The sequence below is a fragment of the Manis pentadactyla genome, chromosome 17 (genome assembly GCF_030020395.1).
Source record: "Manis pentadactyla isolate mManPen7 chromosome 17, mManPen7.hap1, whole genome shotgun sequence".
Lineage (NCBI taxonomy): Eukaryota > Metazoa > Chordata > Mammalia > Pholidota > Manidae > Manis > Manis pentadactyla.
In genome coordinates, this window is record NC_080035.1 from 38074873 (window position 1) to 38101844 (window position 26972).

Sequence of the window (26972 nt, forward strand, 5' to 3'; positions counted from 1 at the left end):
ACCCCCTTCGCGAGGCGCTGGGTTCTCTCAGGTGTGGATGTGGTCTGGATATTGTCCTGTGTCCTCTGGTCTTTATTCTAGGAAGGGTTGTCTTTGTTATATTTTCATAGATATATGCTGTTTTGGGAGGAGATTTCCGCTGCTCTACTCACGCCGCCATCTTCCGCCCCCAGCTACATATTCTTAATTTTGATATTTTAAAGGGTGTCAGATGATCAGCTATGGAAGTATATTTTTCTGATAATATTTCTTTCTCTTAAAAAAAAAAAGCAGTTCCTGTGTGGTGGTCTCCAATAGGTTCTTCACAATGGTATAAAGGGCATATCAAAGTGTGGGCAAAGGGCTTGGGTTTGTTTGTGTTTATACAGAGGATCAAAGCCTAATTTGGCTACCCAGAAAACGAACTAAGATACGATATGAAGAAGAACTTCTACCATCAACATCCTCTGGAAGAGTCATTCCAGAAGATGATCATCAAAAAACTTCAACAAAGATCCTGGTGCTATTGCAGTTATAGCTGCATTCATTCCACTGGTTCCTGGACTTGCCATTGGAATGAAGAAGGAGGCATCTAAGCTGGCCTGTGCATACAGTAAAACAACAAATTTGACTGGATCTCTATTGTCAGAACTCAACCAAGAATTAGGAGAAGTGCAAGTTGCAGTGCTCCAAAATCGTGCGACTATAGACTATATACTGTTAAAAGAACATATGGGATGTGAACAGTTCCCAGGAATGTGTTGTTTTAATTTGTCTGATTTTTCTCAAACTATTCAAATTCAGTTAGACAATATCCATCATATTATCGATAAGTTTTCACAAATGCCTAGGGTACCTAACTGGTTTTCTTGGTTTCACTGGATATGGCTGGTAATTGTAGGTCTGCTTTTGTTATGTATCTGTATTCCTATTCTGTTAATGTGTGTACCCAATTTAATTAGTAATTTGTTAAAACCTATACATGCTTATGTTACTCTACAAGAAGTTATGTCAAAGAACTAATCAATCTTCCCATGTTTTCTTCCGACTGCTACTTCTATAGCTTTTCTTCTTCCTTCCTAATTACAGCCCTTTAGTAGAATTCATGCCTCATATAAAAAATTGCAGAGTATCATAATTCTTCCAAGTGGTAAAGATACCTCAAGACAAATGCTGGGTGTAGAAGCCACAGGGCATAAATCTGCAAAGAAATAAAAAGCTAACCTTTTTAAAGAATATTGCTTCTCTCTCACTTACCAACTTTACATTTCCCTGTATGGCCCCGAAAGATGGCTGGTTAGCCAGAGACGGGTAAGATTCCTCAAGGGAGGAACAACCTAAGACAGGCACAGTCGCAGGGGGACCATCAGGTGAGAAACTGGGGATCAACAGAGGTGAGACTTAGAACCTCACTCCCCCCTCTGTTTTGAGAGAAATCTTCTGCATCTGTGGATGTTTTGTTGCCCTCATCTAACTTGGATTAATACTTAGTCTATAGGCACAGACCTGATCATCTACATTTGCCCTCTTACAACACTAAATTATGTTTTCTACCTTTATCTTGCATCTACCTACCACTTCAGCATTTTATTTAAAAAAAAAATAAGGGAGAAATGTGGGATTCACATATAAATCAAGTATAAAAATCAAATAAATAATCATATCTGACTTGATTGTTTATAGCTCATGATGCATGATCAAAACCGAAAGTTTTTGTGATATGACTGCCCTTGCACTGTTCACCACATAAGAACTTGTTCACCATGTAAGAACTTGTTCGTTATGCTTCAGAAGATTGGAGACTGTTGAGAATTAGGCTTGGGGTTGATTAATGATTGTGCATTGAGTCCCCTATACAGAATTTTATTGTTGTTAACAACCATTTGATCAATAAATATGAGAGATGCCCTCTCAAAAAAAAATCATGAACTATACAGATGTTAATAGAAATTTTTTAACAGGTAACAAATTTCTAGAAATAAAGAGACATACAGAATATAAGAGAGAAGAAAAGGTATTGTCAATTTCAAGCCATCCAGCTTTGGTGGAAAGACAACTCTTTATTTCTGATGACACAAAGAAAGAGGAAAAAGGTACAGATTAAACACCTGTTCAAGACAGTTCACTCCATTTCTGTTTGAATATTAGGCCATTATGTGGTTAATATTGGCCTCTAATAATAAGTTAGATGATTTGGATTTTTGCCTTACGTGTAGCAATCATCTCTTCTTTGAAGAACATTTCTATATTTAAGTATATGTGCCTTGCCCTGATGCTTTAAATAATACAAGCAGTGGAATTTCTCTAAAAGATTATGAAGGGGCTCACTTTACCTTTTGCAGTATCAATTTACAAGACCATTTTTAGCCTTTTATCTTACACTGGGCATAACAATAATTAAGGATGGCTGACAACTTTAACATTAGTTCTTTTCTGAGCATACTGGGGAATCCCACTAGAGCCTAAGCTGTATTTCCTGCTAGGATTCAAACATGTCTGGCTGCTGAGTGAGTGGGTTTACCAGTGGTCTATTTGTATGACTAAGAGAAGCCTCCTGAGAAATAAATCATGTTTAAGGAGAAACAGTCAGGCAGGGAAGACTTCATTTAACAGATACCTCAGGCATCAAAGGGAGCCTTGATTTTATCTGTCACACCATGCCAACATCTGAGCTCTGTCTGTGGTGCAGGATCACATAAGTCTTATGGAAAATAGGAGTTGAGAATAGGAGTTTTCACAACCTGTCTAAGACATGAGGACACTAAACATCTCTACTCTGTTCCCTAGGCACAAAATCAAAAAGGAAGAGATGCATTCTTTCTTTACTGTAGAGAGCACAGCATCGTTCTGGCACATGGAAGTTTTCAGAAATATCTCCACATTATGCATCATGAGAATTTAGCATCATGAGGGCTGGCTCCTACAGATACAGACTCTGTGGCTGCTCCTTTGAAGACAGTGGATGCAGAATGAATTGCTCCTGGGGACTCCCAGGTAAAACTAGAGGAATTTTGAGAGAATGTGGGTACCCCAAAATTGCAGTTTGGGGGACAAAGTCAGAAGAAATATGGGTTACTATTACTATACCTTACTTCTATCCTATAGGTGGGTGTTATATGGGCCAAGTGTTCTGATTAGGCTAATTTAAAATACTGTATTTTGAGTCCAGTTTAATGAGATTAAAGAAAGAAAACAAAAGATGAAAACAACAACTACTAGTCAACATATCTTTATAAAAAAAAAAAAGACCTCCATTTGGCACAATAATTATTTTCTTGTTATTCTTGACTTTTTTCAAACGATGAAAACTTTGTTGTGATTTCTAAGTGCTAATTAATTCTAAAGCTTTTTGGATCTGTAAATGGTAAAAAGTACAAAGGATGTCATTTAGAAAAATATTGTCCACTTAAAGATCATGTTGCTGTATAATGGATTGTTTTTCTATTGCTTTGGCTTCATTGTTTGCTTTTGAGAAATAAGACATAGCCACTGACTTGAAAATGGTACACTAAAGAGGCTTTGTATTAGAATATACATACTATTCACAGTGGTAGCCTGTAAATGCCATTACCTGCTTCTTAGTGAATAGGTGCAATTTGATTGTCCTGAACAGTGCTGGTGATGCTCCAAGCACTTGCCACCAGGATCAGACATTGTTTCAGTGACACAGAACTTGACTTCCACATATTTTCATTCTGGTGGCCTTTCATGTGGCCTCTAGTACCCAGAACCTATCAGAATAAGGTAACTTCACAGGTCCTGAGGTTGGCTAAGAGGGCAATCCATCCAGATATCATGATCCATTACAAAATAAGATTTTGTGTTGTTTCAGGACTTGGATATTTCTAAATGTGTGTACTATTATATCAAAATAATACTAATAATAGTAATAAGTATAGTCATACCTTCTTGGAATCTTCAGGCACTGTGTTTCTCTGAGTGATTCTGTTATTCTGATATCAGATATCATTTCTGTAAAACAGGTTTTTAAAAAAATTCCCTTTTCTTTCTAACAATTTTTTTTACTTTTTTTGCACAGTTTTTTTGGATTTTTAAACTTTTTACTGGTATCTTAAATTTCATTTTCACTGTTGAAAAAGAAAACTATTTATCTTGTGTTCAACGCTATTATTTTTTCTCTGTCTTATTATTTCTCTGTTACTCTCTTAAAAAATAGATGTTTTTCTTGTGCCATGAAAGAGAAACAGAAGGGACTCAGACTAAAATTGAGAGAATATGAGGGTCTGACAAGTAGAAAAGGGCCGGGGGAAGTATTTAGCATTTAAAATCCTTGGACCTACATTTAAAAAAGCAACACATTGAAATGTAAAGAAAAAGAAAACTTTTGTAGCCCTTTTTAGCCTTTTTGTAAGCTAGCCTAAAATATTAGATTGTTGCTTCAGAAAAGGGTTGTGATGAACAGCAGACCTGAGATTTTACCCTTTTTGCAAGCTAATGAGTGGACCTGCCACAGTTTGATGAAGGCTGGTGGAAGACACAATTCTCCAGGCCTGAGAGTAACAAAAAGTACAGCGCAGCATGCAGTCTAAGCATCAGCAGATTTGTATTTGTTCCCTTTGCCTCCAAGGTCCACAGGGGCAACACAGGCCCACATGGATGCCTTTATAGCAGCAGCATGAATTATAGGAGAGGAACCCTGGGCTTAGGAACGCTGATTTTTTTTAATAATGGACAACAAACATGCCTATAACTTTCAAGGCTATTTTCTGTACAGAAATCCTTGAAAAGATAGTTCAGAATGAGTGATGGTCAGTGCCTTGTTCCACAGGAAGTGTGGAATCATGAGAGACTCATGGAGAATTGTATCTCAACAAAGATATAAAGACCTATCTCTTTCCCAAAGCCAGGTGTTGGTCAGGATTTATGTGATTTATGAAAGCAAAACTAAGACCAATACTCAGTGGTGTGCTGAAAATGTTTTACAACTACTTCTCTGAGAAAAACAAAGACAGGAAAGGAAAAAGTCCTGATATGCAGCATCTGCTGATTTTCATGGTGTAAATATTCCCATCATGGCTGATTTTAAGCAACCAGTAGGAAACTCCTGAGCTTAGAGTTAGGAAGAGAGGCGCAATAGCACTTAGTTTTATAATATCTCTACCTTACTGATATAATAGACCTAAATAATCTCAAGAGAACAGATAATACTAACATTTAGTAAAATAATCAGAAAGTGAGGAGCTTGAGTATTTATTACCCTCAATTTAGTATAATTTATTGCTAAGTTTATGTAATTTAATTTTTAATAATGACCATTTTTAATAATGGCTCCCTTTAACTTTTGGCTCACAGAATTCCTGAAAATTTAACAGTTGACTCTTGCGTGCCCGTATAAGCCATCTCCAGCATCCACTGCCAAGACTCCCTGTCTAGTTAAGAGAGTTCAGTTCATCTCATTCTTCAAAACCAAGTGTCTTTGTGTTTTTCTCTAGGTCATTTAAAAGTCCTTTTTCTCCTTTTATTTGAAACCAAAATGATATCCACATAACCCGTTTATTTCTCAATACCATCTGGTTTAGCATAAATAAATCTGCTCTCTTATGCCTGAGCTTAGATTATATTAGAAAAAGCACAAAATGAATCATTTCAGGCCTTCTCTTTATGTCAGTCACCTTCAATACTATGGGTGAGTATGAGTAGAATACTCATTTTTACCTTTTCTGGGAGTTTGATATTTTTTCACCATCTTTTTCTGAGGATGTTATGAATGGAACCACCTCTATAAAGCCTGTCATAATTTTGGGGGAGATTTCATAAGCTTTAAACTAAACCAAAAGCAATGCTCAGTTTCCTAAAGGTGGCTAATGCAGATTCAGATATAATAAACACTTACTGAACATTATTATATGTCATACACAAGGCTAACTGAATGTTTGCACTTACGTATTGCATTTAATCATTAAATGTATTTGTGAAGTAGGTATTCATTTTATGGGTTGGGAGGCTGAGATTAGTCTTGGATTCTTGATATATTGTGAAGGAATGTGATTATTATGTGCCCCTCCCTCATGATCAGTATAGTCATTAATTGTCAGACATTTCCATAGCATTTCTTACCAGGGAACCTTGGCCAGGTAAATATGACTGCCCTAAAGACCTGAAGAGAAGAATTCCACTGTCTCTGTGCATTGGCTGAACATTTATGGCTATAACAATAATCCAGAATGAAACTGTGGGCCACATCTTACTCAGATATGCAAGGACATTTAAAATGAATATAATCAAATAGCATGTTCATCAAACAAACTGTAACTCAGCTTCAGAAAAAGTCACTCTCAACTTATCGTCATTAAAAATGGCATGTGAAGCTATACGCACTCACTGATGAATTTTTTTCAAGTGACTTAAATTCAGAGTTACAAAAGATAAAGTGTTCATAGGTGATTATTTTATCTTGGATGAATATCTACTCTCTCAAAAAAAGAGGAAAAGACCATAAGAAAACTAAGACTTTAGATTAAGTATAGCTGGGGTAAATGTTGTAGAGAAAATAATACACTGACTTTATTTGATAAACCTAAAAAAAGGAAAAAAATCAGAGTTATTTGCATCATTTGGTTTGTTGTACCAATATTTCCTACCTTATCAAACAGAGAAGAAATTGCTGTCTTTTCACAAGTAATAAAAATGTTTCAGTTGCATAGATCAGCAGTTTTTTAATTTGTGAGTGTATAGAAATCACCATTTCAGTGGATTTATTACATGTCTATTTCATAGCCACCACTTCAATGGATATATTTTTAATGATTAAGTATCATCTGGGATAGCAATTAAAAAATTATGGAAGGCAATCAAATAGCTGGTATACACAATTGTATTAATTATTTCAAGTTTGAAATGTGTAAGATATAGTGCTAAATACATTAGATGCATTATGTTAATTTAGTTTGCATTCATATAAATCATGGTCCAGTATATGCATGAAGGTCATTCAGACCATATCAATGATATTTTAACCTCTTTTGGATTTTGGAGTCTGATAATTTGCTTAAAGCTATGGATCTGCTTTAGGAAAGATGTAAATATATGTCTGCATATAATTTTAGGGACCCGTGGATCCCCTGAAGCCTATTCCTGGATTCCCACCTTAAGAATCTCTGTCTTAGAATAGTGCTTATAGAATTCACTTGCAGTGACATTGTCTCAAAACTCTAACTTGTTTACTTTAATCAGTATTTGACAACGTAGTACTTCAAGAATAGAATTTTGGTCACCCTCTTCAGTAAGTTATATTGTATAAAGAATGTATTCTTATTCTGAGGCAGTAAGTGGAAAATACAATATATGCCAAGAGTACTAATTGAAGAATAATTTCTATTCGAGTAAAACTGGAAACAGTATCTAATATCCAGTAATAGAGTATAGCTTAAACAGATTATGGTATAAAAAAGTTATGAACCATTTGTAATGAAGATGCTCATAGATATTAATACCAATGGCATACACTGCGTCAAAGCAGACCTCTAAACAGCACATATACTGTTTCGGAAAAAATATTTACTTGGGGAAAAAATCTGGGAAAGTCCTTAGTTCAGTTCTTAAAGCATTCAAGCTAGCCTAAGTACAGAGATCTCATTGATGGTCTACGTAGAAATTTTAAAGGAAATCTTCCAAAAATCCAGGAGTAAAGTCATTACACAACTGATGTCATAGAGTGTGGAGTTAGAGGTAATTCTGGGTGTAAGGAGGCTCTAGGGGATCAGATTTCCGAGCCTTCTCTTCAATATCCTCTTTGAACGTGACTCAGTCACACTGTGCCTCCTAGATTCTTTCTGTTCCACTTTTAGCTGGCATATACTAATAGAACCTGCTTCTCGTAAATTTAGCTTGCTTCTAGCACAAAATGTTTTCTCCAATTCATGACCTTCTGGTTTCAGATCCTATTGCTAACTGTTTTTAGTTTAAATTCTCAAGATAGAGCCTATTGCTTGGCTTATGTCATTGGACTAGATTTGTTTCTGGACAGCCTATTGATTACTTAATTTAGGGAGATATCTACTGGCAGCTGGGGTGATAGGCTGGGGTGGTAAGTTTCTTGTGGTAGAAGGGCGGGTAGGGTGATTTCATTTACAATGACCCAGGCAAGTGGGCAGCATAAAGTAATTCCAGTAAGGAAAGATTAGACACCAAAAAATTTATAGCAGTGTTCTCTGGTGATAGGATTATAAATGATTTCAAAAAATATATATATATATCTTTTTTGTGTTTCTCTATTTTCTAATTTTTCTCTAATGGTTATATGTGATTTGGGAAATACGAAAATAATATTACCACAGTGTGATTTGTACTTTTCCTCTGTCATTTTGTAGTTTTGGTCTAATTCTGTTTGTTAGAGAATTTCCAAGTTCTAGAAATATGATGTTGTTTTAGAATAGATGAAATGTTCTGGCACAAAAAAAAATAAAAGGAGGAGGAAAGAAAATGTGTTTTATATTGTAACCAATCAGAGTCAGTACTGGGTACCATTTTGAGTTGTTGAACTTTATAGCAAGTTGCATGCTAGGGCTGAAGATATACAGAAATACATATTCCAAGACAAGGTCTCTGACTTCAGGTTCAGTTCAGTTCAGTTCAGTAAATCTTAATTGAGTCTTTACTGTACAATAGAGACCCAGAGGTGATAAGATACGACAGTGCCTCCTCAAAGAGCTAGCAACCCATTTAATTATAGGAATAGGAAAATAAAATTAATAATGCAAGGCAATATATATGAAGTGTCCAATGACTGACCTAAGAGTGCAGAACAGTGAGAAATCAATTCAAGCTGGGATGAGTAAAGAAGACCTCATGAGAAATGTGGGATTTGAATTGGTCTTAGCGGATGGGAAATGCTTGGGTAAATGGGGGTATGACTGAGGGCATTATTTGATGGGGGGAATAGCTCACAAAAGTGTACAGGTAGCTAGGCACAAGGCATGTTTGGGAGGCATGAGTAGAAACTTAAAAAAAATTATCCAGAAAATTTCTTGGATGAAAGTGTAAAAAGTGGTTATATGTATTTAAATAAATTAGCTCACAGGAAGGTAATTTCATAGCGTAGGCCCCAAGGTCAGAGATATACTGATACCCGTTTCATATACTTGTTTGCTTTTATAAATTCAATGTATCATGATAATAATTAAACACCATAAAATCAGTTTTTGAACTGTGTTCACTCACACAACAGTAAATTATTCTGAGGAGATGGTCACCGGGTATGAATGGGGAGAGAACAGCGGTCCACTAATGAACAGACTGCATTGGTCCGTTTTCACCTATCTCAGCGCCATTCAGCTACAGATGCAGAGGACCTTCCCTGCAGCAGGCACCTCTCCTGCCCAGCCTCCAAACTCATCCTGTCCAGACACCTACACTCAAATGTAGCTGACGGTGGGATCTGACATGAGTTTAAATTGAGGAGCATGTCTCTGTGAACCACCCCCACAACCATCATCTTACTCCCATCCCCTCATTGTGTTTGCCCAAGTCTGATGACAAAATTCTTGCCATGATTTCCTTTTCTGTGTTCTAGGTCCACCTTTGGGATGAATATTATGCTTCTAACATTAGCCCTCTTGTCTGGAACCCTATGTTCTTCCTAATTCTTGTTAACCCCTTTCCTGGGAATTCTCTCTAGAACCCTGCTCAGGTTAAAAAAAACAACCCAGAACCACCTGAACATCTCAGAATAATCGACCTGGAGTTTTTCACCTTTCTTTGATGTGTTTGAGTGTTGCTTCATACTTAATTCCAAGGGGCATCTAAAGAAATATACACAAAAACGCATCTAGGATAGTATCTATTTATTAAATCCTTAATGTGTAGAGGAAGAAGTAAGGTATATGTTTAAGGACTTAGATGTACATTTCCTTCTTTTGTTATGTAGCATAAAAGCTGTTATTAATCCATAAGAATTGGAGACTTAACAGATTAACAATTTATATCTACAAACTCTTCTGTACAGTGGTTTTTAAATATTTGATGACTGTATCTTTAAACCTTACAGTGAATATTGCATTTTCGAATGAGTACTGACTTTTTATATCAATCATACCATTCCAGGTGACCACTTAGATCATAGTATTCTAGGAAATATTTGATGCTCCATACAATTCACCTACTGTTTACTGAACACCTACTATGTACAAGGAAATATGCTGTTAGGCATATAAAAAGGAGTATGGGATTTGGAAGGGATACAAAAATGAGTAAAGCATAGTCCTGGATTTAGTGTGGAGGGAATAAGACAACTAAACATAGATATGGGCACAGAGCAGGATAGCCAATACAATCTTTAAAGGACAAGAAAGCAGTTTTAATAATAATGGCACAATCTTAATCCTTGGCTAAGATAAAGAATAATTATAAACGCAAGATGCAAATTATGCCTGGCTTAATTATCTCTAACAATTTGAAGAAGCAGATGCTCAGGTGTGCAGACAGATGCTAATACTCCCTTGGGTGCACTTAATCTATGTCTTTTTTTATGGGTGTGGGGGAGATGTTCACTGATTTCAATTTATGTTACATTTTTTTAAGAATAGTATGACAGAAAACCTTTTCTTGAACTGTATTCTACTCTGTATGACCTTTGCCTGAACATTCTTCAGCAGCTAAAAAAGGCAGTCTAGTCAATGACAAAATCCACGTCTTTATGTCAAGCTAATTTAGGGAACATTTCATCACTTAACTTCACAGTGTGAAGAACATTAATAATTCAGTGTATACATTTCCATTCATTCTCCTTGTGAAGATGTTTACACTGCATCACAATGGTGCAGGGATGGTGGAATGGGAAAGTCCTCATCTGGGTTGGAATCCTTGGAGTTCTTGCAGTGCCTTGCCACCCTATTCCCATGCCCCTTTTCTTTCTACAATGTCTGTGGCTTCAGCAACACTGGAGTGACCATTCAGTGGAGCTGAAGAAGTGGTGGGTTTTATTAGTACATTATGCCTTTAGCAGTCTCTCTCTGATGGTATCCTTTATGTTGGCTTCATCTGGGTTATTACATAATCTTTTTTAAAAAGTTTATTTTCTGTATTTTGGTGCTAGTAAGAATAAGGCTTAGTGTGAAAATCATTTCTTTTGTGTTGAAACAAAGATTTTTAAAAATGCAGACTCTGGGGTAATATCCCAGAGACTTGGTCTCTTGAGAACTACCCATTTGTGAAAAAATTCTATTTCTGTTGGACTAGAGACCTGGCAATGGCAAAATGGACTGCCACTGCAAGCCATTTATTCTGTCTCACTGGACAGAATAAATTGTTTCCTAATTGCAGCTGTGTCATGACATGAAACATAAAATGTGGTAGCAATAAATTACCCTCAGTTTAAAGAAATGACAGAAAATTGTCTGCTCTTTTAAAAAGCATTTTTTCAACTACACTGTGAGATAATGTTAAAAAAGGAATACTTTCTGCAATGCTATTTTACACATTTAACTACAGATTTTGCAATATTTTAAAATAACTAATTAAAAAGCCTTGTGTGAATGGAATAGCATCATGGTTTCATCTATTGTTTTATGCCCTATAGACCATAGACGTTTTGCTGCCTTTAGGATGAAGTCCGCAATACAGGAAGCTTGCCTACCAGAATTTCAGCAAAGATAGGCATCAAATGATGTTAAGATAGTTAGCAATCTAGTTAGATCTTTACAGTACACTTTTCCCAAATAGATTAAAGGTCTGGATATAAAAAACCCCCAAACCATAAAAATACTAGAAGAAAAGGAATGAAACATGGGTTTATAATTATAGGATGAGGAAGGACTTTCTCAGCATGATGTAAAACTTAGAAAACATAAAAAAATCAACATATTAAAAATAAAAAACTTTTGTTTCAAGAGGTAAAACAACAGTGAATGTTTATTGAGAAATTGGAATAAAAATATATGCAGCATATGTAAAGACAAAGATTGATATCCAGAATATTTTACTAATATTCTGCTAATCAATATGGAAAAGACAATTAGCCAAATAGTAAATTAACAAAGTATATAACAGGAAATTAATGATTGAGGATATAAATGTCCAACAAACTATGAAAAAACACTTCATTTCAATAATTATTAAACAAATGAAAATTAGACAATAACCAGATGTGTTATTCACCCACTTGATTGACAACATTTCAATAGATTGATGACATCCACTCTTGGGCAGGGAAAATGGGCATTCTTGTATTGATGGTAGTGAATATGGGTATAGCTTTTTATAAGGCAAATCGATATTACTATCAAAATTAAAATATGAATGACCTCTGATCCAGTAATTTCATTTGAAATTCCACTTCTAAAGGTCTAGCCTGCAGAAATATTAGCCTAATTATATAAAAATGTATGTCCACATGTGCTCATTGCAGTGTTTTTTACTAGCCAAAAATAGGGGGAGAATTATCAATCAGGAGTAAAATAGTTGAAGCAATTACAGAACATTCATTAAAGGAAATTCATATAGCAGTTAAAAAGATTGTAGTAGATTCATATGTACAGTCATATGTACAGACTTGGAAAAGCATTCATTTCAAGTAAAACCAAAAGCACACTTAAAAACCATATTTATAGCCTGATTTATTTTCATTTGGGGAAAACAACAACAATAATATATATTCCTATAAGCATAGAATAAAGTCTAAAAGAATATAAAAAGATCTCTTGATGGTGGCTCCAGAAGTGGGAGCTGAGAGGCAGTAGAGAAACATTTCATATACACTGAAAACTAAAAGTGGGATTGTGAGTGATTTTGGCATTTTTACTTTTTTGTATTTAACATTTTTTCTGTTATAGACATGTATTGCTATTGTATTAAAAAACCAAATGTAATCTTGAAAAGATTTCTTGAAGGATGAATTGAAAAGATGAGAGACTGGAGGCAGGAAGATAATTCAAGAGACTTTAAATGACCTTGGGGAGGACATGTGAAGGGCTAACCCAGGGCAGGGACAAAGGGATGGGAACCAAGGGGAGATTCTGGGAAGTGGAACGCCAGTGGAGAGACCAGGTGTGGCTCGCAGGTGACACCTAACCTGTGGCTGTGTCTCCAGATCCCAGTCCAGAGCTCTCTCCTGGAATCCTCCCAAAGGCCTCCTGAAAAGTACCACTGTCACATCACACACTGAGACCTTCAAGGCCTGGGACTTGGATGTGGGCACACCCAGAGCCTTCACATTTACAGCAGATAACAAAACCCGGGTGGTCTGGTTCCTCTGCAGGAAACCGTTTCAGTTCTGATCTCCCACTTGGATGTTTCCACAGGAGACCAGATGAAAGCAGCGGCATCTCTGCTGAGAGCCTCTGGGGCCGTTCTCTGCAGCTCTGTGCCCTGAAGGTTAGAGCACCATTACATCAGCCGCCTCCTCAGGGATCGGCAAGCAGCGCTCTCTGCTGTCTCCATGGAAGCCAGCATTCCTTCGTTCACTTGCCTTGATCCTGATCTTTCAATGTAGTCCCCTCAGCCTGATCTAAGATCTTTTGGCTCCTGTTTACTACATCATGCTCTTAAACCTGAGGTGTAACCCTTTTGCATTCTGCTCTGAATCCAGCGTTGTTGTCGCCCTAAGCAGTCATTTGAGCATCGTTGTTTGTGGCCGAGATGCACAGCTCACCTTTGTGTTCCTTCAGCCCTCTGGACACACCTTCCAATATGCATACTCCGACTGCTCCACACAGAATAAGCACAATCATACTGGAAACTCATTTCATGTGGGGCATCTCAATGAAGGGCCTGTTCACTTTTTGTTGTTTTACTCAGAAACAGATGCTTAAAATTGCTTATCATTTGTGAAATCTTTTCAAAGGTTGGACAGGTAGTTCTTGGAGTATAACTGGGAAAAAGTATGTTTACCAAAGCAGAGGAAAATTGTATGCTGAAAAGGGAAATTTGTTAGAATAGCTTTTATAGCATTTCTATGAGAGTAAATACAAGGTTAACAAAAGCTTTCTTGTCTTTAATAGGAAATACCTTCAGTTGTTGGAAACTCTAAGGCTCGTTAGTATACTTTACCTTGAATCATTTTCATACACATATAGAATGCTATACATAATAATTTTATGGAGAACAATTTTGAGTAAAATTTAACATGTATCTGAATGTGGAACTGGTATGGTAGAAAAGATATGTACCAAGCATTGCCCCTTTTTCTTCTCCAGTAAAAGATTGGACAACCTTTCTGATTTTAAAATTATTACATGTCTACATCAACATCTCCAAGGAGCTGCATATTAATCTATGAACACAGAACAGCAACAGTCCTGCTGTTTTGCTTCTATACTGCAATAGAAAGACATTTGGCTTATACAATTAAGATAATCCAGTTACCTTACAGACCTAATGTCTTATTTTGAATTTGAGTGATTTCTGTCTGGTCACAAGGAAGAAAATATAATTCTGCCCATCTTTTAGCAGCAGATAATAATTTGTGGATTGTGTTGCTCAATGGCTTATCTTTAGAAGGAATTTTAAAATTGTACCTTGAGACTTGTACCATTTTGCATATGAGATAATTTTTCATATCAATATAATTTATAAAATTATAATGATATAATTTTCTAGTAGCTTTTTCAAGCAGGAGCATGTAACTGGTTCAAAGTGGAAAATTCAATAAGTTAGTTGTTTGCCCTTGGTGATTTGGATCACTGGCTTTAATGGAAGTGTCTAGTTGCTTAGGCATCATATAGAACAGTTTGGAAATGAAGAAATTATTTCTAATTTAATCATCATGTCTTGTTACCTTGTTGGGCTTAATTTTCTCTAGTTATCACCCCCCCCCCCCCACACCAGACATATTTAATCCATTTTAGGAAAAAAAGCAATCATAAAGTACTAGAATTTGCCCTTTTTAAGTGATAGACTATGGTAGGAGTGATGCTTACCTGGTAGCCTGTGGGGGTGACCTCCAAAAAGGCAATGCTTTATTGCTTCTCCACGCAGATGTCCAGTGATTATGAGTCCTAGTTCAGTTCTTCAGCACTCAGAGTTGATAATCACTAACTTCAGTTGATTTGGGAGATTCTTGATCTGTCCTTACAAACAGACTAGCCACACTCAGGTTGCCTACCAAAAATGTTAATTTTGAAGATCCTGCTACTCCATCATTTTCAAAAACTCCCTTTAGAGGAATCAAATTAATATGTATGAATACCTAATATTTAAAACTCAGTCTAAAGGAGTAATATTCACATCTATATGAATATCTAAAGTTCATAGGTATGAGATTGCTGCAGGGTACACCATTTATCTCTCTTCTCAGATACTGTCAGGCTCATGCTGGCTCAAGCCAGGCCGCGAGGGAGCTTTATTCTGGACCTGTGCACTTGCCTTGACTGCTCGCCCTGGGTGTCGGGACAGCAGGCTGCCCTTGGTGATCTAAGGTTCTGTGATACTATAAAGCTTGAAGTGCTTGGGCAACTTAGACTTCTGCCTGTATCCAGCAGCTTGCCCTAGGCAAATTCTGAGGAACTATGTTTGGGACTGATTGCCCATGTTCTTTTGGTTTTATATCCTCTAGCTTCCCTTTAAACCAGCATGCAGGTCTAAGAAAGGACATCTGCCCATTAGTAAATGTGCCAGGCTTATCTCTGAGTTCAGTGATGAGGTGATGTGTAACAATTCAGGGGAAAAAAAGGATGAAAAAGGACATTTTCTTATTTGGAACTCACTAGAGAATGTGTTTTTTCCTAAAAAATGACATACTTCCTATGGTATGACTTAAGGGAAATTCCCAGATTTTCTACATTATGTACCTGACATGGAGAGGGGGAATAAAAGCAAATGTTGGTGGTCTAAGCAGTTCAGATGACTTTGATAAAAATAATTAGGTAATTGCTTCAATTTTGCTTTTGTTTTGTCTATAAAACCATTGTGTTTGTCATGGGTCAAACTTTAGTGGTTGGAGGGTTTTTTAAAAGGCTCTTAGTAACATTCATGACCAAATTTGTTTTATTTTAGACATTGTTTAATGAAACAAAGATGCCTTCCACCACCCTAATTCCGAGTAACCTAGTTCATTAACTATGAAATCTAATGAGAGTTATTCCCAGGACTTAACAGACACTGTAGGTATTTTATTTTTTCACTGGATTTTTATTATCAATCAGACTAAAGCATGTAACTTACAGTTATGTAAGCAACAGGGGAAAAGGTGATTTTCTGGTTTTGTCTGAACAGAGTGGTTCCTTCAGCTCGTTCTCTAAACCCTTCTGGGAGAACAAGCTGGTTCTCCTGGGAAGAAAGAACTGCCTACGGCCATATGCCCCCATCTGTTCTCTGCAAACAGGCCCTGGTCTTTTCCACACAGCCAGTGGGTACTAGCGGTACCCACTACAGGTGGATAGGCCAGCAGGCCTCAGCGTAAGGAAGCATTCATAGTTTAAATATGTAATTTTATAAGAAAACCTTTACCAAAAAGAGTTTGCTGTGATAAAGTTATTCCTCTGCCCTTGTTAATGGCCCCCAATCTTCTGCAGGCTCTGTACTCTGAATACTCCTTTATAAATGCTTTTCTTAGTCTTTGTTACACATTGTTCACACAGCTTGTTTGTGTGCTCTGCATCATAGATCTAAGGTTACACCCGTATGTAGTTCTTGAATTCTTTTGTCATGGGCTTCTATTAACAACCATCCTTTCATGTTTGCTGTCTTGCTTTACTTGTATTTCAACAATTCCTACTGGGAAAGCACACCTGAGTTCCCGGAGCACCCACTACACGGGGCAGCATCCAGGAGTTTGTAGAAAGATGGGTTGGGATAGAGGAAAATGGTATTTTCTTCCTCATAATGGGTTCAAAGCTTTCTTTTCCCTTAGTATATCTCTCTTGGCTGTTTCAGCTCTAGGTTCTATGGGAATAGTATATGAATTCAAATAGTAAATCCCTTTCTCACCTTTTATTTAGACTAAAAATTATAAAGCTTGTATGAAATTCATCAAAATGGGGTTTTATCATGTGGGTAATGAGGACAGACAGACTTAAAAATCATAGAATTTGAGAGTCAGAAGCAATTTATGTGATTTAATCCCTTTATTTTTTAGAGGAGGAAAATAAGGCTTAAAGAAGTTATGTAATTTACCTATAGTTACACATGTAATAGAGTTAAACTGGGAAAAGACTTCTATTTGGTACTCTACCCAATGAAATGGTATACTGAATTTGTTTATTTACTCATATGAAGTATAGTGACTTTAAAAAAACATCTGGTGATGTTTGGTATAAATGTTATATTTTAAGGGTTTCAAATTATTCAGATGCCTTTGTAAGTTGTGAATGTTTTAAAGGCATGACAAACGTGTGCTTGTGTGTCTGTATGTGTGTGTGAAACCTTGCATAATTTTTAGTAGGTTAACATTCCCTGAGTCATAAATGTGTGATGAAGTCGACCCTAGGAGTGGTATATATGCCTAGATAACTGTTGCTAAAGTAGCTTATTGTATTCGTTTGCTAGGGCTGCCATAACAAAATACCACAGAGTGATGGCTTAAATAACAAAAATTTATTTTCTTACAGTTCTGAGGGCTAGAAGTCTGAGGTAAAGGTGTGGACAGAGTTGATCTCTTCTGAGGACTCTGTCCTTGGCTTGCAGCGGCTGCCTTCTCTCGTTCCCTCTGTGCATGTCTGTGTCCTATTCTTTTCTAATAAAGATCAGTCACACTGGATTAAGGCCCCCCTAGTCACCTCATTTTACCTCAGTTACTCCCTTAAAGACCTGCTCTCCAAACACAGCCACATTATGAGGTACTAGGTGTTTGGAAGTCAACACATGAATTTGGAAAGAACATAATTCAGTCTTTATTAAGGGTCATAAAATAGATGCAAACAAGTTGCTTTGGGAAAATTGAAGAAAGAGTGAAATACTAGATACTGCAAATAGAAGATTCACTTAAAAATCAATTGATTAATAAGAAACTCTTTATTTAAGACTGAACCACTTCTCTCAGAGTACACAGAGACAAAATGGGGTAATCCTGATGAGGTGAATTGGAAATGGGAAGTGAAATTATGTGACATGTTTGTGTCCTTTCATGAAAAACACTCAGGAGAGTAAAGAGGTCTTTTTCTGAAGTTCTTCAATTCCATTCCCAGGCAACAAACACAGCCAACAGTGAATGAATATCCTAATGGATCTGCCCATTCGGAACAGCCACACTTTCTGCAATGAACTTAGCTGTGCTCTTCAGAACTGCCGTGCCTAAGTTTACAAATATTAATGCATCTTATTCGAGACAAAAGTAAGCAAGCAAAGACAGACAAACAAAAACCCCACAACACAACAATTTGAAAAGCTTATTCTCATGAGAGAACCTGTTCCAAGAGAAAGAGGATGCCATATTATATATGTTAGGTAAGCAAAACATGGTATTTTCCTTAGGGCCCTATTTGGTATATTCTACAGGAAAGGCCAACTACAAAGTCAATGGCTAAGCAACCAGAGCCAATATGTAATCCTGTTATGAAAACAGGGCTCACAGCAATCCTTTCATTGCCTTATCAACAAAGATGAAAGTGTTCAAGCTGATGGGAACTCACTGAAGCTGGTAATCTAATCAACCTAATTTGGCCCCTTATCATTCTACTGCTCAGGTAGAAATATATGGACACGGGACAGGGAGAGTCCCTGGAAAGGAAGATTAGATGTGTACACAAGATAATTCACTCATTAGAAGGCAATAATATGAAATGAAACAGCAAGTAGAGAGTCTGAAGGAGAAATGGATGTGAGCTCCTTTGAATATCCAGGTGCAGAAAAAAAATGAAGAATTCCACTTTTAGATTATTAATTTGTTTGCAAAATATGTGCTAACTTATACTTCTCACTATCTTCTATCATTTCAGACAAATTGTTCTACTGGAGAATTTAAAAAATAATTTAGTTTTCAAATCACAAATAATAGTACTCATGAGGCAAAATGAATGCAATGAAATAAAATGGGAGAATGGGAGGACGCTTAACAATGACAGTTAAAATCCTGTTTTTTTTCTAACATAGTACTGTGTTCAATTGTAGAGTAATTGAGTTCAATTATCTTAAGAGGGTTTATTTGCTGGCAACATGTGAATTTATTTAATGATAGTGTACAATTTTCTGTAGGAGTTACTGGAATTTTTCTAAGAATGTTGATTCATCTCAAATCACATTGTTTTCCCAATGGAGTCTGTTGGGTTTTAACAAAAACCCTGTAGTTAATAACAGGTAGGAAATAATATCATGTAACTGTTTTCACTGATAATGTTGGTTTTTGTCTTAGATTCAGCACAATGTGCTTCTCAGCAACACACTTCCTATAGGCAAGGAAATGTCACACACTTGGAGGAAGAGATAGAAAGGGATAGCTATGGCTACCTGTAAGGCACTGAGAAGATACGTGCAGAGAAGTAGTAACTATCATCTAGTTTAATTAATTCAAAACAGTTTTAATCACAACATAAATGATGGAGGTTTGAAAAAAATTTTTTGACGGTGAAGATGCCTATTCTTGGTTAGAGAGATTTTATAGAAGGGGGATGAGTCACCCTGTGTTTCAAGGCCAAAGTGTGGTTTATTTTAGGAGGTAGAGCCAATTCTAAGATGCTATACCAGAGAGATGGGGAAACTTCTTAAAGGGGGTCTTAAGGGAAGTCAAGAGCTGTGGGAAAAAGTAAAGAGAAGCCTGAAGGGCAAAGTTTCTTATTTCCTGACCCATTTATCTCAGTAATCATATAAGGGCACCAAATGTCTGTAGATCTGCCCTGCTCTGCCCCCAGCCCGGCAGAAGAGCGTATAAACAACACTGAGCTTGACTGTCCATTTAATTGCAGAAGAGCTTCAAGGAAACCTGCTCAGTTCACATTGTTTTTCTATGCTGTAGTGCAGCGGATGGCAGACAATGGCCTGTGGGCCAAATCTGGCCTGCTGCCTGTTTTTGTATAGCCTTCAAGCGAAGAACTATATTTACAGATGAACATTTGCAATTTATTTGATGATAGGGTACACTAATTTTGAACCTTAGTTAATCTATCACTGCCAAAAGAATTCCATTTTTCTTGTTTATAGACCTGTATTACAAAAATTCAATTATTATTATATTTTGAATTTCGAATAAAAATTTGGTAGAAAAATTTGTCTTCTCTCTTGTTATATAAGTACACACAAAATATCCTTTCTTTGACTCTTGGCCTACAAAACCTAAAATATTTACTATCTGAGGTTTTACAGAAAACATTTGCTGACTCCTATTCTAGTGAAGGAAATAGGAGATGATCTATGTAATAGTAACAGTTTCTGACATCTCAGATCTCCCACAACTAATCAGAAAATGTTTGATATCATTTGTCACTCTGTCCTATTTAAATATAAAATGTACTTGAATTTTCATCGATTGCTATATTATTAAGAAACATGCAACCCTGGGAAATTCTTTCATTTCGCTTGGTATTGACAGATCACTTTGAGGTATTCCGTTGGTGGATGGCTACTCTCACCTGTATCTTCTTGCTGGGGATGACTGGAGCACTGGGCTCAAATGGGGCTCTTCACTGTAGTTCCTACACACAACTTCTCGAGCCTGGTGGTCTCGGGATAGCTGACTTTTTAGGTGGCAACTCAGGGCTACCAGAGATAGTGTTTAGAGAAGTGTAGGTGTCAGTTTCTAGACTTCTTATAATCAAGCCTAGCAGTCTCAGAATGTCACCTCCACCAACTTTTGTTAGTCAGCTACTAACTGACTAACAAAAAGAAAGCTCCTAAGACCAGCCCAGATTCAAGGAAAGGAAATTGTATTCCACCTCTCAATGGGAAGAGTAGCAAGGAAAGTGTGACCATCATTAATTTTTGATGCCTCCTATTCTTGGCTTGTTAAAAGTATTTTTTTATATTTATGTATTGAAATCACAAGTAGTTGTTATAAATTAACTCTTTTTCCTGATTCTACTGTACCATTATTTTTATTCTTTGTTCTGTAAATAGTTAATTACATTTATTTTCAAATGTGAAGTTACTTCTGTGTTTCTAGAAAAAAAATTCCAACTTGATCCTGATGTATGATATGTCTTATATATTGGCTAATATTTTGTAATATTTTTTTGAGTACTCTCCAGTCACTTTTTATTATGCCTTTAATCTTTTGCAAATTGTGGCTATCTATTGCATATAACTAACCACCTTAAAAGTTAGTGATATAAAGCAATGATTTATTATTTCTCTTACGGGTCTGTTGGCAATGTTTCTAGTCCATGTGCTGTCAGCTGGGGTCACATACCTGCAATTAGTTGGTGGCTGGGCTGGGTCTGGAACATGGAAAAAAACCTCATTCACATGTCTGGTGCCTCATTTGGGGTGGGTTGTGTAGTTAGAGCACCTTAGTTTTTTTCCTCTATGTGCATCCCTTCCTTTGGCAGTCTGGACCATATTTCCTAAAGCACAACAGCTGTTTTCAAGAGAGCAGAAGTGGATGCTGTCACATTCCTTAAATTCTCAGCCCAGAACTGTCACAGAGTCTGTCATTCCTGCCACATGTAGGTCAAAATAAGCCACATGTCCAGGCTAGAGCCAAGAAGAAGAGAAATGGATTCCCCTTCCTGAAGGAAGGACTGAAACATACATACAGAGATAAGAGGAATTGTTTGTTGGGGGTCATCTTTCAAAAGCAATCTACCAGTATGGCTACCTGTATAGGAGCACATCCTTTCTCAGCACAGTTCACTGCAAATACAAAACACTGCTTGTCTGGCTGCTGCCCCCCGAGTTTTTCTCTACCAGCAGCTAAGTTTAATACTTTCCATCAGTCTCAGGGAAAGCAGAAGCACTGGGTCAATATCAATCAATCCAAAACAGAAAAGAATTTTACTTGGATCTTTTCTAATTATTTGTACCAGTTTTAATAATTATATCTCTTTGTTTTTTAGCTTTTCTGAGCCAAGCCCTATTGGCTCAGAAATAGATTCTTTTCCTATTACCTTTTTTAAGTGCTTTCTAACTAATACCTCTTTTTAAATTTCCCAAACCTCACTGCTTTCTGGGACTGCAACATCTTGCCTTTCCTGACTCTGCAGCTTCATGGTTAGACTTCCTTTGGTATCTTCAGCACATTGGCTTTTAGTACTTTCTAGTACTCTCCCCGGCATCGTGGAAAATACTTGCTCTGCTTTCAATGGGAAGGTGCTTGTTCCAGGTACTCACTGCACTCATTGTTTCTAATGGAATTAATCCCTTGATTTCCAAATTGAGTTGATAGGTACAAATCTATTTATTATTATTATTTTTAAAAACACTGTAAAACTTATTAATGCAGCCTTGTGGTACACTGGAGTCCACAGGCTATAAGGGGACTCCATGTATAGAAAGTTTTATTCTGAAAGCTTAATATAATTCATTATATCTTTTGAAAATGAAAATTTGTTCTTAAATCAAATTTGGCCAGATTTCCATAACAGTTTAGCTGCAACATTATGTCACTGGCATATATATTTTGATTTGTCACCAGCTTTCACAAGAATAAAGTAGGTAAAAATTTAAAGTGAATTTATATTTTATTCCAATAATATAAAAAATTAATATATTATTCTGTGAAATGCTTGAGACACTGTGAGTCTCATTTAACTAATGTTTAAGTGGCCAACAGTTGCAAGACCAAATTATATAATATCAAATAAAATGTAAACATTCTCTTCCACAGAATATCACTGAGCAGGTCAAATTTGTCTATTGTAATTCAGAATTTTTCTGGTTAATGAAAAACCTTAAAAATGAAATGAATACATTCACTATTTGTGCAGGTCTTTGGGAAAAAGTGTGTCATGCCTGTATTACCCTACTGTAAAAAGAAAGCATAAATATACCTTACTGGGTAGTCAGGACATCTTTGAAAGAGCTTTGAATATTGCTAGGTTTAAAGAATAGAAAAGCCTCTGCTGTCAGTACCAAAGACTAAAAATTGTCTTAGCAGCAGTTAACTCTGATAGTTGGCTACATTTTAGCCATAAGAATGAAGAAATCTTTGTCAGAATCATTTATTAATTTATTTATCAACAATGCCTCTCTCTCATAAATGCTAGGTGGAAATTGTCCTTTTAAAAATCTATCATATTTTCTAGTTCAAAAAACTCCCATAGCCAAAATGTTACTGAGATCTGAAATACCAAATTCTTGCATTCTCTGTTTCATCTGGTTTGCCAGTTTCTCTTTGAACCTTGGCAGATTTCAATAATTAAGTCAAGTTGATGACTTCCTTGTATTTTGTATTCCAATCTTACTAATTTAAATGGATGAAAAGTTCATTGTGAGGATGAGAAAAATATTTTCAGTAGATTTGGGCAAATCATTACCAGTTACTGCCTTGTGTAATTTTAAGAGTAAAATTGAAAAAAATTAAACTAAGACTTTTCTAGGTTGTCATAAATTTCATGAGTGTTAGTTTTTCCTAGAGCATGCTGCTCTTAAGTAATTTTAGTTTTGACAGTTTTCATCATCATAGCTGTAGCACAATGTTCTTTCCCTAAGTTTAAAAACAATTTTTAAAAACTATTTAAAGAATACTATGGGAAAAAATTGTTTAACAATCTATCATTATTTAACTTAGTAGCTCAAATGGTTAAAAATAAATGGAAGTTTTAAAACACTGATGATTTTGTTAATGGCAAGTCATGATTAAAGTCTCCAAAATTAAATTAATATTTTAAGTTGACACAAAATTGTGTATTTATCAATGAAGTTTTCAGTTTTAAAGTAAATCTTGGTTTTCTAGTATAAATTTTTTACTGTACTTTTTTTTTCTATGTGTCTTCATTAGCTTTTTTAATCTTATAAAATTCACTGACATCTTTCACTTTTAAAATGGCTTCACATAATACATTTCTCTTCCATGGTTCCTAAAACCAGCCATACTTATTATTATGCCTTTCATTCCATTCATGCCGCCTCCTTTTATTCACTCTGACCTTCCTACTAGGAGTTCCTATGTGAATCTGTGTTTGTAGCAGACTTTTTGCAATAGTAAACAGGGTTTCTACTGATTCATCAAAGATTTACTGAGCACCTCCTATGTGCCAATCAGTATGCTAGATTTTGGAGATAAGATAATGATACTCCTTTGAGCTCTTTGAGGTTAGGGGTTATGTCTTCTTCATTCTGCCATCCCTAGTGTTTGACACACACCTGACCCATAAAATTGTTAACCTTCCATAAAACTGTTTTTAAAAGTATCTCAAAAGCCCGTCTGCTCTGTGAAGCATCCGATCTGTATTGATTCTTTCCTTTTAGTTCTAATAATGTTCATTCAAAGTTTTGGGCTCATTCCACATAACAATCAGTAAAATATGGGGGAGCAGTTATTGTTCTTTTATTTTCATATGAAATTCACTACTATGGCAACAAATTGTCTGAGAACAAGGAACACATGCTGTGCAAACACTGCTTCATGCACTTCATTGCTGTTTTGAGCTGGATTGTAATGCAGCATTTGGTTGAATTGTTGACTTTGTGGTTAGGATGTCTGCTGTAGATAACACAATCTGTGCAGTGTTACCTTCATGAGGCTCTACCTGACATATACCTTTGTTTTGTAACCCAGGGCCCCAAAAGTTGAGGAATAAAGAATGTACCATGAAATTAGGTTGTGTATTTAAAAAACATGCAGTATAATTATTTGTATTCATATTGCAACTGAACAGAATAATGTGGTAAAATATGTAATATCAAGACATTTGTGAAATTAATTTGATAGTTATTTCTGAGTAAAATAATACACACATACTTTTAAACTTCAGAAATTCATTCCAGAAAAACCTTATAACTATTTCCTGATCCTTCTTCTGTGGGTATTCAAATAAAATTGAACTGAGATGACATGTTCACATTTGATTATTCAATTATTCACTTCCTGACCTTAACAAGTTGGCTTAATATAATTTCTCTTCAGTTAGACCTGCACCTATAACTTGAAACTACTATCGAATTTATACTTGAAAGAGTTAATTTGTGTATTGTATGACATTAGGTCACACCTCCTTTTGAAATCTCTAAAATCTCATTCTTTGTTTTGCCCAGCTTTCTTGTGAAAGGTGAATATCCATGCTAATTTTAATAGCCTTGATTTTTTTCCTAGATAACATGATTTAGTCTTTATGCTTTGCAAAATTTTGCCTTTTTTAAGCTCAAACTTGCTCAATGTCATTTCCTTCCTTCCATTTGTTTCCTTTGTAAAGAAATTACCCCTTTCAGGAGCAAGGAGCTGATAAAAGATAACTATCAAAGTCAAGTTTGTTTTGGGTTATTTACCAGTAGAGGATATGAAAGGGGTCTACCTCCAAGGTGAGGCTTAAGTAAGTGACTGAGAAGAGAAAGGAAGAGAAGGGAAATCTAACAACCCAAAGAACTTGAAATTTGAAATAAAAAATATATGCCTATCTATACATTCCTGACGTATTTCTCATAATTTTGACCAAAGTTTGTGATCTATAGAGTTTCATGTAAGTTCAAAATATTGTTCAATTAATTTATTCATTGAAAATAAATTTTGTCAACCACCTTGTTAATTGTTTTAGAACCAAACCCACAACAGTATTACATCTCCAGACATGCCATTAGGTTTTCTAGAAGGACATCAATCTACATACAAGTATGAGTTTAGCATTTTTATACAAGTGTTTACATAGATGCTTTCTTTCTATAGGCAGCATGATGAAATGGAAAGAATATGAGATTCTGAAATTGGAAGAACTGGGCATAAATCCCAGTTTCTGCACTACCAGCTGTGTGACCTTGGGTGAGTCACTTAATCTGTCTGAGGCTAGTTTTTCTTGCCTGTCAAATGAAAAATAAAAGATATCAACCTTTTAGGTTGGGTTCACAACTAAATGAGTAATACATGTGAAGCTTTGTAATTTTAAAGCGTCATACAAAGAATAGTTATTTTATTTCTAAAATTAACTCAAATATTGCTCTAAATTGTTATGACTGCAAACAAAACAATCCTCATGCCCATAGTAGCACTGATTCCATCTAGAAAAATTTGCTTTGGAGAAAACTTTTAATTAGCAAACTGTCAATGGGTTTAGAATCTTTTTAAAAAGAATCATCATATATTTCCATCATTCAATTAGGAAAAAAATACAAGCCTCCTTTAAGAGAATCACCTTGAAATTTTACTCTTATCTCAAGTTTGGTCCTATCCCTACCTTCTGAAATCAAACCTGTCCTCCTTCACAGAAGCCCCTTTAACCTGTGGATTATATACATGAGGAAAATGTGTAAGTGAGGGCACACAGGGGCCACTTACTCATTAAACATAGTGGGTACAGTGCCAAAGGGCTACTCTACTTTTAGAGGTCAATGAAAATGTTTTACTTTCTTTTGGAATTAGAAGAAAAAAATGAACTTTTAGGCCCAAGTAAATGTCTTAATGTATAAGGTTAATATATTCATCTTTTGCCAATGAGTCATAATTAGAACTTTTTAATATTGTTGTAGCCCTGGGTAACCTAAGATGAATTATTTCAAGAGTTGAGTTATCTGCAGTTCAAGGCACACTAGGGCACTGTTCCAACAGGAGTGGTGTTGCCAGAAATCACAGATGTGCAGTGAATAGTTCTGTCTTGGGAAATAGGGAAAGCTTCTCAGAGCTGATATTTAAGAGTCTTTTGAGGTTAAATGCACTTTCTACAGGTGGAGATGGAAGGAAAAGCATTTCTGGGAGAAAAAGCAGCATGAACCAAGGGATGAGGCTGTGGAGAGAGAGAGTTTTGGAACTTGGCAGTGGTTAATAACCAACAATGGCACTTTCAATACAAAATCATGGAGAAAAAGCCCATTACTTACATTGCTAAATCTCAACTCAAGAAGTTTTTGTCCATTATCTTGCATTAAAGTATTTTAGAGCTAAATCCACAAATTGTATGAACATCTGCAAAAATATGTAATGAGTATGCAGTTGGTTGTTCAAAGAGCTAATGAGTTTAGATAAAATTAATAGTGATACTGTATCAAGAATAAGGCAAATTATCTTATGTAACAGTTATTCTTTGATT

At 35.9% G+C, this 26972-nt stretch overlaps 1 protein-coding gene across 3 annotated transcripts in view; it reads left to right on the forward strand.

Annotated features, from left to right (window-relative positions):
• The first annotated feature begins 2840 nt into the window (after positions 1 to 2840).
• The window catches only part of SCEL (sciellin), a 189818-nt gene continuing 165686 nt past the window's right edge, over positions 2841 to 26972 (forward strand). For 2 of the 3 annotated variants that reach the window (XM_057494607.1, XM_057494608.1), the window contains exons 1-2: positions 2871 to 2973; positions 25619 to 25711. In XM_057494607.1, coding sequence (XP_057350590.1) covers positions 2886 to 2973; positions 25619 to 25711 — 181 coding nt within the window. In that variant the 5' untranslated portion in view covers positions 2871 to 2885. Of the gene's footprint in view, positions 2974 to 25618; positions 25712 to 26972 lie in introns of all 3 variants that reach the window. The other variant, XM_057494609.1, reaches the window with a different exon arrangement.